The sequence below is a fragment of the Papio anubis genome, chromosome 10, assembly GCF_008728515.1.
Source record: "Papio anubis isolate 15944 chromosome 10, Panubis1.0, whole genome shotgun sequence".
NCBI classification, from domain to species: domain Eukaryota; kingdom Metazoa; phylum Chordata; class Mammalia; order Primates; family Cercopithecidae; genus Papio; species Papio anubis.
This window is the reverse complement of record NC_044985.1, coordinates 111894505-111908639: the sequence shown is the minus strand read 5'-3', so window position 1 is coordinate 111908639 and position 14135 is coordinate 111894505. Positions and strand designations below refer to the sequence as shown.

The following is a 14135-nucleotide window of genomic DNA, read 5'->3' as shown; positions in this document are numbered from 1 at the left end:
ATGTGTTTTTGTGTTTTGGGTCACAAACAGCAACTTGGAGTCATCACGGATGTATGACGTTTTGGGACCGCAGCAGGGCAGAGGCTGTGGCAGCTCAGGAGGCGGCCCGGGGAACTCCATCACTGCCTGCAAGAAGGTAACCTTGGCTTACACCACTTTCTTCTTGACTGTTGAACTTGAACACTCATTTAACTGGAAATTTTAAGCTCTCTTCCTAAAGTAGGAACAACAATAAAAACAAACAACAAAATGATCCATGGTTAGCTTTCCCAAGTAAGCCTTGATAACATTAAAATTTTAACTTATGGAAATGATGAGAAAATTCAAGCACAGAAAATTACAAGCCTCCACTGCCATACTACATCAACCCAAGACTTTTCGCCGGTACTTCTTCTTAAACTTAGCCATGAGTAACAGTTTCTTGCATCTCCTTTCAGAAAAATGTTCATGGGTTTTGAATGAGTCAACATATTATATTAAGTTACTAAGTCTGTATCTAAGAAAATTTTAGGGCTGTTTTGCTTTTGATATTTCCATAAAACAAAAGGTATGCTGGGATTATTTTACTAAGAAAAACAGAATTGTATTTTCTAGAACATAGACTTAAGAGCTGATAAAAAAAATTATGCTCTAAGATAGTTGCAAGAACCCTTGAACAACATAAAATCATAGAACCTGACTACCTCATTTTTCCAGCCAATCAGCACTAAGGCCCCAAAGCTTGAAGTAAAATGCCCACGATCCTGGTTCCCCATCTAATGCTTTTGTCACTATTTGATGCTGAATTCCAGGGTAGTATATGTTTCTTCTCATCCCAATTCAGAAGCAGTCACACTGAGTTATTTCATTTATCGCAAAAACATTAAATTATAAAAACTTATAGATGTAAATTAACACAAATTCTGTTACTAAGCATATTGTTTATGTGTATGTATTGTGTATATATGTGATATACATTATATATATGCATATATATACACATATATGTATGTCTGTATATATATATACACACCCAGTTAAGCAGCCTTAATAATTCTCTGCTTGTGTGACTTTTGTATAAGTTTTTAGTTTTCAAGTATTAGAGAAATGAACAAATATCTGTACTAAAAATATACTTATTACAGAAAGGTAACATTAAACATAATTTTACAAAAGTATTTCCATACATTCATTCATAACAGAATCTGAAAAAACTTTCTAATTAATTAAGGATTCTTATTAGCACATGTTGTATGATCTATTATTCTTTCTCCTCTTATAAATTCCTGCAAAGGAACTGGTGCTATAAATTCCCCTTTTTGATGAAGGAAACTAATGCACTATAATTCAAAATGATTTCAAGTTATTCATAAAAGAGCTAATAGTTTATAAATCGATTTATAAAACAGGTCTCCAAGCCTTAGGTATACTCTGTCGAACTCTGTAACTCCAAATTGTAAATGCTTCATCATAATCTGTACCTTTTACAGGGCTAAATAACTTTTAGCTTATTCTAATTTTTTAAAATACATATATGTTTATTGATACAAGGTTGTGTGGTATTTAAAAGAAGAATTGAATCCAGGCTGCCTGAATTTAACAGCCAGTTCTATCATTACTTGTGTGATCTTGAGCAAATGACTTTACTTCATGTCTCAATTTCCTCATGTGAAAAATGAAGAAAATAGTATTATCTATTTTACAAGACTGAAGCGAGGACTCAATGAATTAATTGATGTGAAATGTTTACAGCAGTGCCTGGCACACTTCATGCACTCAAAATAAAGATCTCTATCACTAATATTACTCTACAGAAGAATATTGTCAGCAAGCATACAGTCACGGAAAAGAATTCCGTGTAGGTATTACCATTCCTAGAGAGTTCGGGATTTATGATCTGTTATCTCAGCTACAGTTATTTCCCTGGAAAAAAGGTGGTCACATTTATTTCTTTAAAAAAAAAAAATCCCATCTAGAAGCTACTGAACTGAAAGGGCTGTTTGGACCTGGATGTCTACTCAAAAAATTAAAACTGGTGCTGGGCGTGGTGGCTCACGCCTATAATCCCAGCACTTTGGGAGTCGGAGGCGGATGGATCACCTGAGGTCAGGAATTCGAGACCAGCCTCACCAATATGGTGAAACCCCAACTCTACTAAAATACAAAAGTTAGCTGGGTGTGGTGGCAGGTGCCTGTAGTCCCAGCTACTCGGGAGGCTGAGAAGAGAATTGCTTGAACCCGGGAGGCAGAGGTTGTAGTGAGCCAAGATCATGCCACTGCACTCCAGCCTGGGCAGCAGAGCAACACTTTGTCTCAAAAAATAAAAAAATAAAAATAAAGCTAATCTTTAATTCTAAATGACTTCATTAGCATATATATTTGCATGTGTATACATATGTATAAATGTGTAATGTATACATCAATGCATACGTTTACAAATAAGAATGTAAAATTTTAACATAATCTGACTCATTTCACAATTATTTCTAGAATAACTATTGGGAAATTGAACATATTAAATTGTCTTTTTTACAGATCACAAATGATCAAATATAGGCAATTTTGTATGGCCCAACCTAAATACATTCAAAACTCTGTTAGATCTTGGGGAGAAATACAAAGATAGGTCATAAATGACCCTCACCCTTAATGAATTCACAGCATGGTTTGGGATATAATACTGGTTTCTCTTGTAAAAAGTCAAGTAATAATTCATAAGTTAAACTATTATGCAAGATAACAACAGACATGCCTTGTTTTACTCTACTTCACATTATTGGACTCAGCAGGTACTGCATCTTTTACAAAATGAAGGTTTGTGTCAATCTTGCATCCAGCAAGTCCATTGGTGCCACTTTTCCAACAGAACATGCTCCCTTAGTGACGCTGTGTCACATTTTGGTAATTCTCTCAGTATTTCAAACTTTTCATTATTATATCTGTTGTGGTGATCTGTTACCAGCGGTCTTCGACGTTACTATGGTAATTGTTTTGGAAGCCATGAACTGCACCCAAATAAGATGATGAACTTAATCAGCAAATGCGTGCGCTCCGACAGCTCCAAGGAAAAGCCATCTTGTTAGAGGCTAATGAAGTTGGTAACCTCAAGTGACGGCCAATGCTCATTTACTGTTCCAAAAATCCTAGGGCCCGTACGTATTATCTACTACCTGGGTTCTATAAATGGAACAACAAAGCCTAGATTACAGCACATCTGTTTACAGCATGGTTTATTGAATATTTTAAGCCCCCTGTTAAAGCCTTCTGCTCAGGAAAAAAAAAAAAAAAAGATTCCTATCAAAATATATTACTGCTCATTGACAATGAATCTGGTCACTTGAGATCTCTGGTGGAGATATACATGGAAATTAATAATGTTTTCATGCCTGCTAACACAACCCATTCTGCAGCCCATGAATCAAGGAGTAATTTTGATTTTCAAGTGTTAATGTTTAAGAACTGCATTTAATAAGGCTATAACTGTCATAGATAATAATTCCTTTGATGGATCTGGGCAAAGTAGATAGAAAATCTTCTAGAAAGGATTTACCATTCTAGATGCTATTAAGAACATTTATGATTCATGGGAGAATGTCAAAATATTAACATAAACATGAGTTTGAAAGTTGATCCCAACTCTCACGAGTGACTGAAGGGTTCAATACACGTAGTTGAAATAACAAGAAAACTAGAATTGGAAGTAGAGCCTGAAGAATGACTGAATTGCTGCAATCTCCTGATAAATCTTGAAGGAATGAGGAATTACTTCTTATGGAAAGAAAGTAGTTTCTTGAGATGGACTCTACTCCTGGAGAAGATGCTGTGAAAGTTTTTGAAACAACAACGAAGGATTCAGAATATTACATAAACTTAATTGATAACACAGCAGCAGATTTTTGAGAGGACTAACTCCAATTTTGAAAGTTCTCCTGTGGGTAAAATGCTATTGAATAGCAAGCATTGCACGCTCCAGAGAAGTCTTTGGTGAAAACAGAGTTCATCAATGTGGCAACATTCATTGTTGTCTTATTTTAAGAAATTGCAACAGCTACTGTAAGGTAACTTTCAGTGTCCACCACCTTGATCAATTAGTAGCCATCAACCTGGAGGAGACAAGATCTTTCACCAGCAAAAGGATTACAGCTCGCTGAAGGCTCAGATGATTGCTAGCATTTTTTTAGCTACAAAGTATTTTTAATTAAGCTACATACTTTTTTGGTTATAATGCTATTTCACACTTAATAGACTATAGTATAATATAGACTTAACTTTTATATGCATTGGGAAACCAAAAGTTTTGTGAGTCCCTTTATTGTGACGTTTGCTCTGTTGTGGGGATCTGCGACTGAATCCACAATATCTCTGAGATGTGCCTATGTAAATCAGCAGAAAACAGGTTTTGTTTTCATTAAAAGCTAAGAGCCAAGATCATCCTTAGATTTGCAATAGACATCAGCAAGTTCAGCAGAAAGTACTCAGAAGGATGATCAAGACTTGAATTGAGAAAGAGAATATACACCCAAACTTGGAAAGGGCTGCTACAAATTAGTGAAGAAGTCAGTACCTTTCCTGGTAATATATTTTTTAATATTTATAGCACATTTCTTTCATTTCAAATATTCTGTCAAGCTTACATAAAAATTGCATTTAAAAGACAATTTAGTAACTGTATATGCCACATGTCAAACACTGTGGGGCTCTCATTGCTTACCTTCTCTTCAAAAGAGTAGTTCACCAATGTTTTCTTCTTCTTTGTATCCAGAACAAAAGCACCCAATAAAAAGTCATTTAATATTGAATGGTTTTATGCCGTTATTAATTATTTTATTATTAAATAATACTGCAAGCTAGTTCTTTAAAATCTTGTTAATCACAGATTACAGAACAGAGAAAGTGAAGGTCCATGTGTTAAATGCCCATGCGATGTATGTTCTGTACAAAAAAGGCAAAAAGAACAAGGACAGTTACATCTGAGAAGCAGCAAGGCTGTCCTGATAAATCGCCACTCTTCACAGTCAATCAACCTTCACTGAGAGTACCATGGATAATTGAAATCTATTGGTAATTCCCCAAACTCATTTCATATAATTGTGTCATCTTTTTCCTCATCAAATCTTTTTATCAGAACTGACATATTGCTAAATTAACTGGTGGAAGAAATAAAACAAGGGTCCACAAGATAATGCATTCGTTGGACAATCAGCCTCCGAAAAAATTGCAAATTGACTGAATTTTTTTCATATGTTTCATAATGAATCTCTAAGGGTTTCAGGAATCCTACCCAGACACAATTGCTTGTGTTCCTCAAATTTCCTCTGTAGTATTAGAGAAATATGATCCCTGGAAGCTGCAGCTCTGAAAAAGCCATAGCATCAGGAATGACACTTTGGTGTGCTTATTCGAAGGAGGAACTCTTCAATATATGTTTTCGGTAGTGAGAGATGGCCTTTCCCCAGAGCTAAGATGATCACACCATACAGTGACAATTTTCATATATTGTCCTCGTATTTTGTTAATAGACCCCCATTTGCTCTCATAAGTGTTTTGGTATGCAAAATAACTTATATGGTCATCCCAACTCTGGCTTCAGAATTATCTTTTCTCTCCCTCTCCCTTTTTTAAGAGCTAGGCAAGTTAGATAAATTCACACTGAGGTTTTAGTGATTGCTTAATGGAGTGGTGACAAATAAATTATGTTTGCTACTACTATTACCCTCTCCCTTAACTGGCATTGATAATTGAGCCTATTGAACCTGGACATGACCTCAGAATTCTACTTATTACAAAGCTCTAAACAAACACTTTCAATCCATCCAAGTTGGAAAGTGAGCTAACCTCTATGTCATCCTAATTAATGTGCACGGAGACACAGGGCCGTTTTAACCTATGCAACATGATTTCCCAAAATCATGCATTTAAAATGATATAATTACAAAATACCACAAGAAAAAATGGAAAAGAGCTGCTGGGTAGGAAGCCCTAAAGTTCTCCCCCTTGAATCCCTTGAATTATATTTAACATAAGCATTGCCTGATGCCCCCATCTCATACAACCACTCCTTCTTTGTTGTTGTTGTTGTTGTTGTTGTTGAGGCATATCAACACCAGGCTGGTGTGCCGTGGCGTGATCTCAGCTCACTGCAACCTCCGCTTCCTGGGTTCAAGCATGTCTCCTGCCTCAGCCTCCCAAGCAACTGGGATTACAGGTGTACGCCATGACACCCAGCTAATTCTTTTTGTATTTTTAGTAGAGATGTGGTTTCACCATGTTGGCCAGGCTGGTCTCGAACTCCTGACCTCAAACAAGCCTCCCGCCTCAGCCTCCCAAAGTGCTGGGATTACAGGCATGAGCCACCATGCTCAGCCCAACCACTCCTCCTTATAAGACAAATACAACCACCATTGCTAAACCGAATCTTAGGGATTTTACACTAAACAAGCTAAATGATTATAAGTGTCATTCTTTTATATTTGTTTAAAACTAGGTGAAAATTCTTCCTAGTCTCTTTATAATAAATAAAAAACTGTTATCCCCAGGGCAGCAGTGGGATGTTGTGTATCAAACCTGGACTTGGAATTGAGAGACCTGAATTAGATCCCGGGTTTCTCTTCTTACTGTATGTGCTTAGGCCGGTGATGTAACCTGTCTGACTCAGATTCTCTAAGATTAGTGTGATACTTACATACAAAAAGGTTTGTGTACCCCCTTGGCACATAGTTGATGCTCAATGAATATTAGTTCATTCTAAATAAATAATCTTTTAGATAAGGGAAATCTTTATTTAAATGAAATTTTAAAACAGATGTAAATGTAGCATGCAATGTGCCTCCACTGTATTGAGTATCTGTTAGATTTTCCTTTCCTCCGAAAGCATTATATTCAATGTCATATTTCCACAACAGCTGGCATTTTCAATCTGTGCTTTACTTAGACTGAAGGTTTGCTATTTGGGATATAGTGAAACCAAGTCTCTGAATAGGATTCTTGCGAGGAAAAACTTGTCGGAGAAAAATCAACACCTGGAATATCCTTCTCTTTTCATGGCATGTTAATTAAATCCGCCTCAAACTTGGACTTATCAAAGGTGACAGACTGAAAACACTTCAGGTTCCCAGAGGCAGAGTTTGATCTTAATATGATATCTGAACAGCTTTTTGAAGTTTCAAGAGCATTCTTGGCCATGGTCCGCCCCCCCCCCCCCACCTTTAAACTGACTTAAATTTGCTGTCAACAGTGGCAAAGATATATCTGAAGAATGACAGAATGGGTGTCCCTGGATGTTTCATTTTATTCTGCAAAATACACTTTCATCTAAGCTCATATCTTTTTGATAAGATGTAATTAACGAAAGCAATTTAATTAATGTGTTCAGGCAAAGGCATACAGATCGGCTTTTTCACAGTCTGAGCCATATCTCTGGAGACCTTTTTATTAGTCAGAATTTGATTGCTCTTGGACAAGAGCCCCAATAATACTTCTGAGAAGCTACGAAGTACTCTCACTGTGTTTCAAAGCTAGATAGTCACATGATGGAAAATAGATATAACATTCTGTATTTGTAGAAGCTGTTTCTCTCAAATAAGCAAGGACCTTACGAATCAGTAAATAAAATTAAAGAAAAATCAGCATTCTTGAGCTTATTCACATCCCTATAGAAGGAAGACACAAGAATTTCCCCGTGGAGTATAAACCACTCTAAAGTCTCAAACACTCTTCTGATCTAGCAGCCTGTCAGTGGTCTTCAGGCTGGTTTCTAACACCAGAGAATGGCCTAGGCAATTTTTGCGAAAAAGTTACATGTCCTGTTTTATCACTATTCTGCAAGAGTAATCAGAAGCATTGAAGAAACAGGGATATTTTTAAGACAAGAAATAGAGAATTATCCTACTAAAAGCAGCCTTTAAAGAAAGCTAATGTGATCGTTTTCAAGAGAATTCCTCAAAACAAAGATAGCTTGCAGTCTGGGCTGCCAGGAGGGGAATACTGGGTGGGGATGGGGATAGCGGAGGGGAGGGGAGGTGAAACCAGTGTATGGGGTAGTGGATGGAGAGAAAAAGAAACCTGGGTGAGATACATTTGACAGTCAAGATCGGAAGGACTCTTTGACCATAAAGGCTGAACAGGAGAATGACTACTTAGGCTAAGATATTTATGAGTGGTGGTACATCCAAGACCACTGGGAAGGGGGCACTGGGAGACAGAGAGGAGAAGAAGCTATGAGTTTTGGTTCAGCCCAGTTGCATCGAAAGAGCCAGCCACAACATTTCCTCTGGAGGCAATTTCATTCACCACCTAAGGAAACTTCTGTATGCCTCGAGCCACACCAACATCAGGGTTGTACTGAGGACAGAATGCAAGTAATAAAAGCTTTGATTAAGTGCTCGTTTTCTCTTCCTTCGCAAAAGCAGGTCAAGAACGACTTCTCTCACCTTAAAGGCAACCAGGTCCACACAGAAACCAAGAGGTGGGGCTGCCTGTGTTGCATGGAGAGCTCATCCTCTGGAAAATATCAATGTGGTGACCCTAGATGGGAAAATTTTAAGCCATCAGTTATGGCTTGTTTTGCAGTTTGAATACAATTCAGCTTCTTATTCTGAAGTCAGTCTGTTGAGGACTTCTCTTCTGGACTCTGAACTCTGCCCACTTCTCGTTGCCTCCAGCAATTTTTTCTATACAGTGGGGACAATCTAACATGCCAGCCTTGTTCTGTTCTCTACAGCTCAGTTCCTTGAGCATCCTTTTCACTGTGTGTGAAGAGCCCCTGGAAGGAACCTGCATGCTTTTACTTTTTTCATTAAAAAAAAAAAAAAGAAGATCAGAAAGGAGGACTCTGAAAACTTAAAATAGCTTAGAACATTTTGTGGAGTTGAGGCTGATGCTGTACTGCTGGAACTAGGCAACTGATCTGTTTTTCTGAATTCCTGTGGTCATTACCCCAAGCCTTCTGTATTTTATGTATTAAATATCTCTCTAGAAATACAACGGGTTTACATTGAATATATCTAATCCAGCATTAAAAATTCTCCTTTCTATCTTTGGATACTTAAAAAAAGACTAGCCAGCCTGCTCCCTATCACTGGCCTCAAGGCCTCCCCTGTTTTCTTTCAGTCCCTCCTATAAGAAACGTTCCCAGCATAGTAGGCTGGAGTACACACTACATTCCCCACGTGTCCTCATAGCATCCATCTTTCTCATATCATGCCAGACTCATCCTTCTGATTAAAGTGCCAGTTTTCAGTCCTGCCAGTGTCAACGTGGGAAGGAATAACATGGCTCAGATAAATTGGAACACGTCTCTACAAGGGACCTTGTGGCTCATGATCCTTTACAGTGAGCCCTCTCCTTTACACCCTTACATTCACTAGGCACATCTCTGCCTCTTGGGAAGGGAACTCACTCTAAAAGTCTCATATCAGGGCTCATACTCTCCAGGATGGAAAGCATCCAAGAAACATTTGTATCCCTTCACAGATTATGAGCCCATCTGCATGCAGTTGTTTCCTGTAGCTTTTTCCCAAGAAAAGAAGTGTCAGAGAAAAGAGAACTATCTCTTTTTTACTTTATTTTATTACTTTATTTTGTCTTGCTTTGTCACCCAGCCTGGAGTGCAGTACTGTGATCATGGCTTACTATGGCCTCGAACTCCTGGGCTCAAGTGATCCTCCCACCTCAGCCTCCTGAGTAGCTCAGACTGTAGGTGCAAGGCACCATGCCTGGCTAATTTTTTGTTTTTATTATTTTGTAGAGATAGGGTTTCACAATATTGCCCAGGTTGGTCTGGAACTCCTGGCCTTAAGTCATCCTCCTGCCTCAGCCTCTCAAAGTGCTGAGATTACAGACAGGAGTCACTGCAGCAGGCCATGTCACTTACATTTTAATTGCCACAGTCCAAAGGCATGCACCAATACTCAAGAGACACGTGGCCATCAAATTCATTGTCCCTTTGTCTAGTGGCAAATTCTGCACTACCTATACTTTGCATACCAACACAAAATAATCCAAAGTCGATGGAAGGCTTTCATGCATTTCATATATTTTCCTACATGTGTATTTCTTCCTATATTTTCCTTCTCTTAGCATTAAAATCACATTCCCTTCACTGATAGTATAAATATTATAGCATTATGCTGACTCTAAATAACAATTAATCAGCTGTCCTCTATTTATGTGTCTAACTTGATTCTGCTTAAACCATTGCTGATCATTCATAAATTATACTATATTTGCATTTCCTGAGTGTATCTGTTTTTGTAACTCTTGCATTTTATACTTGAGACTCAAACTCAGTTACTGCATTCATGTGGATAAAGCTCTGATCAACTTTCAAAGCCTTCTTCAGCCAGCTGACATCTGTGTGATATGACAGAGGTAGTGTGGCTTGATACTTCTTTTTCAGTCCTCATCAGTTCCCAAGCTCTAACTCCTCCTCTGTACTCTTATTCTTTTGACAACATTAAGATACAGTGTAGCACCCAGAATACCAGTAATTGAGTGGCACAAGAAAAATAGAGAGATATCTGAGACTGTACAGAAGGCATGCAGGTCATTTCTTGCCATCTTAGGATGCATCCTGGCCCAGGATAACATACGAAGTCTCTAAGTTACATATATAGGGACATAAATTTCAAAGAAAAGGGGGGCTTTTGTTCATAAAGCATCTCCATTTTGTGCTCAAATTACATCCTTATGTGATATTTGTCAGAGATAAATGCTCCATAAAATAGTGTAATCCATATTTATTTAACAGAAACAAACTTAGACCAGGTATGTATTGCAAAAAGTATTTCATAGATAAGGACTCTCCTACTAGAAAAACACAATTAGTTTATCTGAAGGTCATTCATTTGTATGTTTATCATGAGATGACAATTTTACCTTTTCTCTTCTCTGGTAGTCTTCCCTCCTACCTGCCTTTACAGTAAAGGGAGAGAATGAATGGTAGGCTCACTAATAACCATTTCCTTCCCAACCCTTCCAATCAATCATACCTTTGATCTGGTAAATTCTCCTTGATAACGGAGAATCATTTTGTTCCAAGAGCTAAAAGAACGCCATTATTTTATGACACTTTAAAAATAACCAGTTACAAAATTTCTAAATTTTATTAGGTGTCAATGGTAGAATGCATGAATACTTTACATCCAACCAAATAGAATTACAGAATATGTTGTATGAATAATAAAACAAGAATATTCGTACTTTGTAAACCATTTCTCCTTTTTGTCAAAGGAGGCTAATGCACAAGGACTCAGGCAGTCATCCAGTAAAATCATCGTTAGAGAAAAATGTTATCCTAATATTTAATTAAACCTTCTGAGAAATGGAGACTAACTCACTGAGTTTCTGATGCCAATTTTTTTCTTCCATGCAATAATTTTATTTCAATTTTCTTTTATTGTTTCTTCTTAGTAGTTCAGTGTGCTTTAAATAGGCATTACACAGTTGCCCCGTGAAATAATGGGAAAGTATTTCTATTCCAGAGTAGAAAACAAAAGACTATAGAAGTCTCAGAAAGTTTGCTATGGCGTAAGCTAGATCAGCATAAAGTTAAATGTATAAAATTAAATGAAACCTCCTGACTTCCAGGTCCAGCATGAGAGAGAGAGAGAGAGAGAGAGAGAGAGAGTGTGTGTGTGTACTAGGCTTTTTAACTATTATAAAATATTTAAGTCAGCAATTAAGCATGAATTAAGCCAGTGACTAAACTTTGCAAAATTATACTAAAAAAGTTTTGCAGACTTTTACAGTGCTTCAAGGCATTAGAGAGCATCTGGCCCAGCTCAGCAAGGAATTTCTTTTCATTGAAGGATGAAAGATTCTTTCCCACTACTGAGAACCTTCATTTCCCATCACTTCCTCCACCACTCATTCTGCACCAGACATTTACCATCCTTCAAACACACCATGCATACTCCTTCTATGAACCTTTGCTGTCCCCGGTAATCTCTGCCTGGGAGGCTGCTCTGCCCTCAGATGGGAGTGTGGCTGGCTTCTCACTTCATTCAGATCTCTACTCTATGTCATCCTTAGAAAGGCCTGCCACGACATACTTTCCAAATAGCATCCCTTATTTCCTTATCCCTTTGTCTGGCTTTATTTACTTTCATAGTAGTTTTCATTATCTGACATATATGCTTATTTATACTTTATGTGATTATGATGTGTCCTCCTACAACAGAATGAAAAGGAAAATGGTTTTTTGTTGTTGTTGTCATTCTTGCTTTGTTCACGAATGCTCCAATTAAACAGTGGCTAGTACAGAGAGCAGGTGCTCAACAAGTAGTTGATTGAAAGATGAATGAAAACTTAATAGGGATGGCATTATCCTTGTTTCATAATAGCATTCCAAAGCTTACATTAAATATAGAGTCTAATTAATACTTTTGAATATGATATGAGCCAATATGGAATCCAGGCTTAATTTTTATTTTAAAAGTATCTTGAAAAGAAAAAAGATATCTTAAAATGGAAAGGAAAACAAACCACAAAGAAATACCACTATGCACCTGTTAGAATTACTAAAATCAATTTAAAAGCAAAAATTGACAACACTGAGTACTGCCAAGGATACGGGACAAGTTGGACTCTCATACCTTGCTGGTGGAAATGGAAAATGGTAAACCCACTTTAAAGGACATTTTTTCAGTTTCTTATAAAGTTACCATATGACTTAGTAATTTCATTCTTGGGTACTTACCCGAGAAAAGCAAAACCTTAAATTTAAACATAAACCTGTAGGCAAATGTTTATAGCAACTTTATTTATATTTGCCCCAAACTGAAACAACCCAAATTTCCTTCAGCTAGTGAATGGCTTTAAAAATAACTCTGTGTATCTCCATAGAATGGAATGCTGCTCAGCAACAAAAGAAAGCAAACACTACTCGTGCACACGATAATATAGATGAATCTCAAACTCATTATGCTAAGAGAAAGAAACAGGTCATAAAAGGTTACATATTATACAACTCCATCTGCATAACATTTTAGAAAAGGCAACATTTTAGGGATACAAATCAAATGAATAAATTAGAATGAAGCTGTAATATTGTCTAGGGATATAAATCAGATAAAAAAATTGGAATAAAGCTAAACTATTGTCTTTTTATCTCTTAATATGTCACAATTTTTTCCCTTCATATGTCACAATTTTTTACTTACTCATGCCCTCTTTTCAATGCACCAATAAAATTTTGCAATTTTCTTTATTCACCTTCTACAGAAAAAAAAAAAAAAAAAGGAAAGGAAAGAAATCATATCAGTTGTTGCCAGGGGCTGAGACTTAGGATACATTTAATTACAAGGAGAAGGAGGGATTGGAGGAAGGTGATGAAACTCTTCTGTATCTTGATTCGGTTGCTGGTTACACAACCATGTGCATTTTTCAAAACTCATAGAACTTTACACATAAAAAGTGAATTCTATAGGAAGGCAGTATCTCTATCAAGAAAATGTTACCTCGAGTAAAGATGTCATCGTTTTGCCAAGCAAATAGATCTAAGTGTCTTAGTACTTGCCTTCATTCCAATCATCTCTTCTCTGTCTTTACCATTCACCATTCAAATCCAATGAACCACTCACGTTGCAGTCTTCTTGTGTAAGAAAATGTAACTGAGTGCCCTAGAAAGAGTCTCGAACTGCAACAGGAGCCTGGAGAGTCTCCTCTGAGTGATGCCCATGCCTCTTCCAATGGACTTCTCTGGCTCCCTTTATTTTACTGCTCCTCTTGCTTTTTCTCTCCACATCTCCAGCACACATTTATTAATACTTTGTGTCTCATTTGAAAGTTAGCATCACACTGTCCAAAGTTATCATCAAGTATAGAGTCTAACAAATGCATTTAAGAGATGTTGATAAGAGATTTTGCTGTCAAACAGCAAGCAGCTGTTCTGTACCAATGGTATGTAGGGAGAAAAGTGTTGGACACAAATTGAATACGTATATATTTATGTAATATATATACTGGGAAGCATGCACCTTCCAATATTCTGAGGAAGAAATTTTGTTTGTATTACAAAAACTTCACAAGAACAGGGAAATATTTATATAGGGGCAGGCTCAGTTTCAGTTCTATCTTGAGGGTTGGGGAAGAACATTGATGAAAACTTCAGGGAGCAGATGGAATGATGCGGAAAAAAATGTGTGCATCATAAAGGC

General features: G+C 37.1%; 1 protein-coding gene across 8 annotated transcripts in view; it reads left to right on the top strand.

Annotated features, from left to right (window-relative positions):
* SPHKAP (SPHK1 interactor, AKAP domain containing) overlaps positions 1-14135 on the top strand; it is a 194964-nt gene that overhangs the window by 49993 nt on the left and 130836 nt on the right. For all 8 annotated transcript variants that reach the window (XM_009183245.4, XM_009183248.4, XM_009183247.4 and 5 more), the window contains one exon: positions 31-136. In XM_009183245.4, the coding sequence (XP_009181509.2) occupies positions 31-136 (106 nt within the window). The remainder of the gene's footprint in view (positions 1-30; positions 137-14135) is intronic.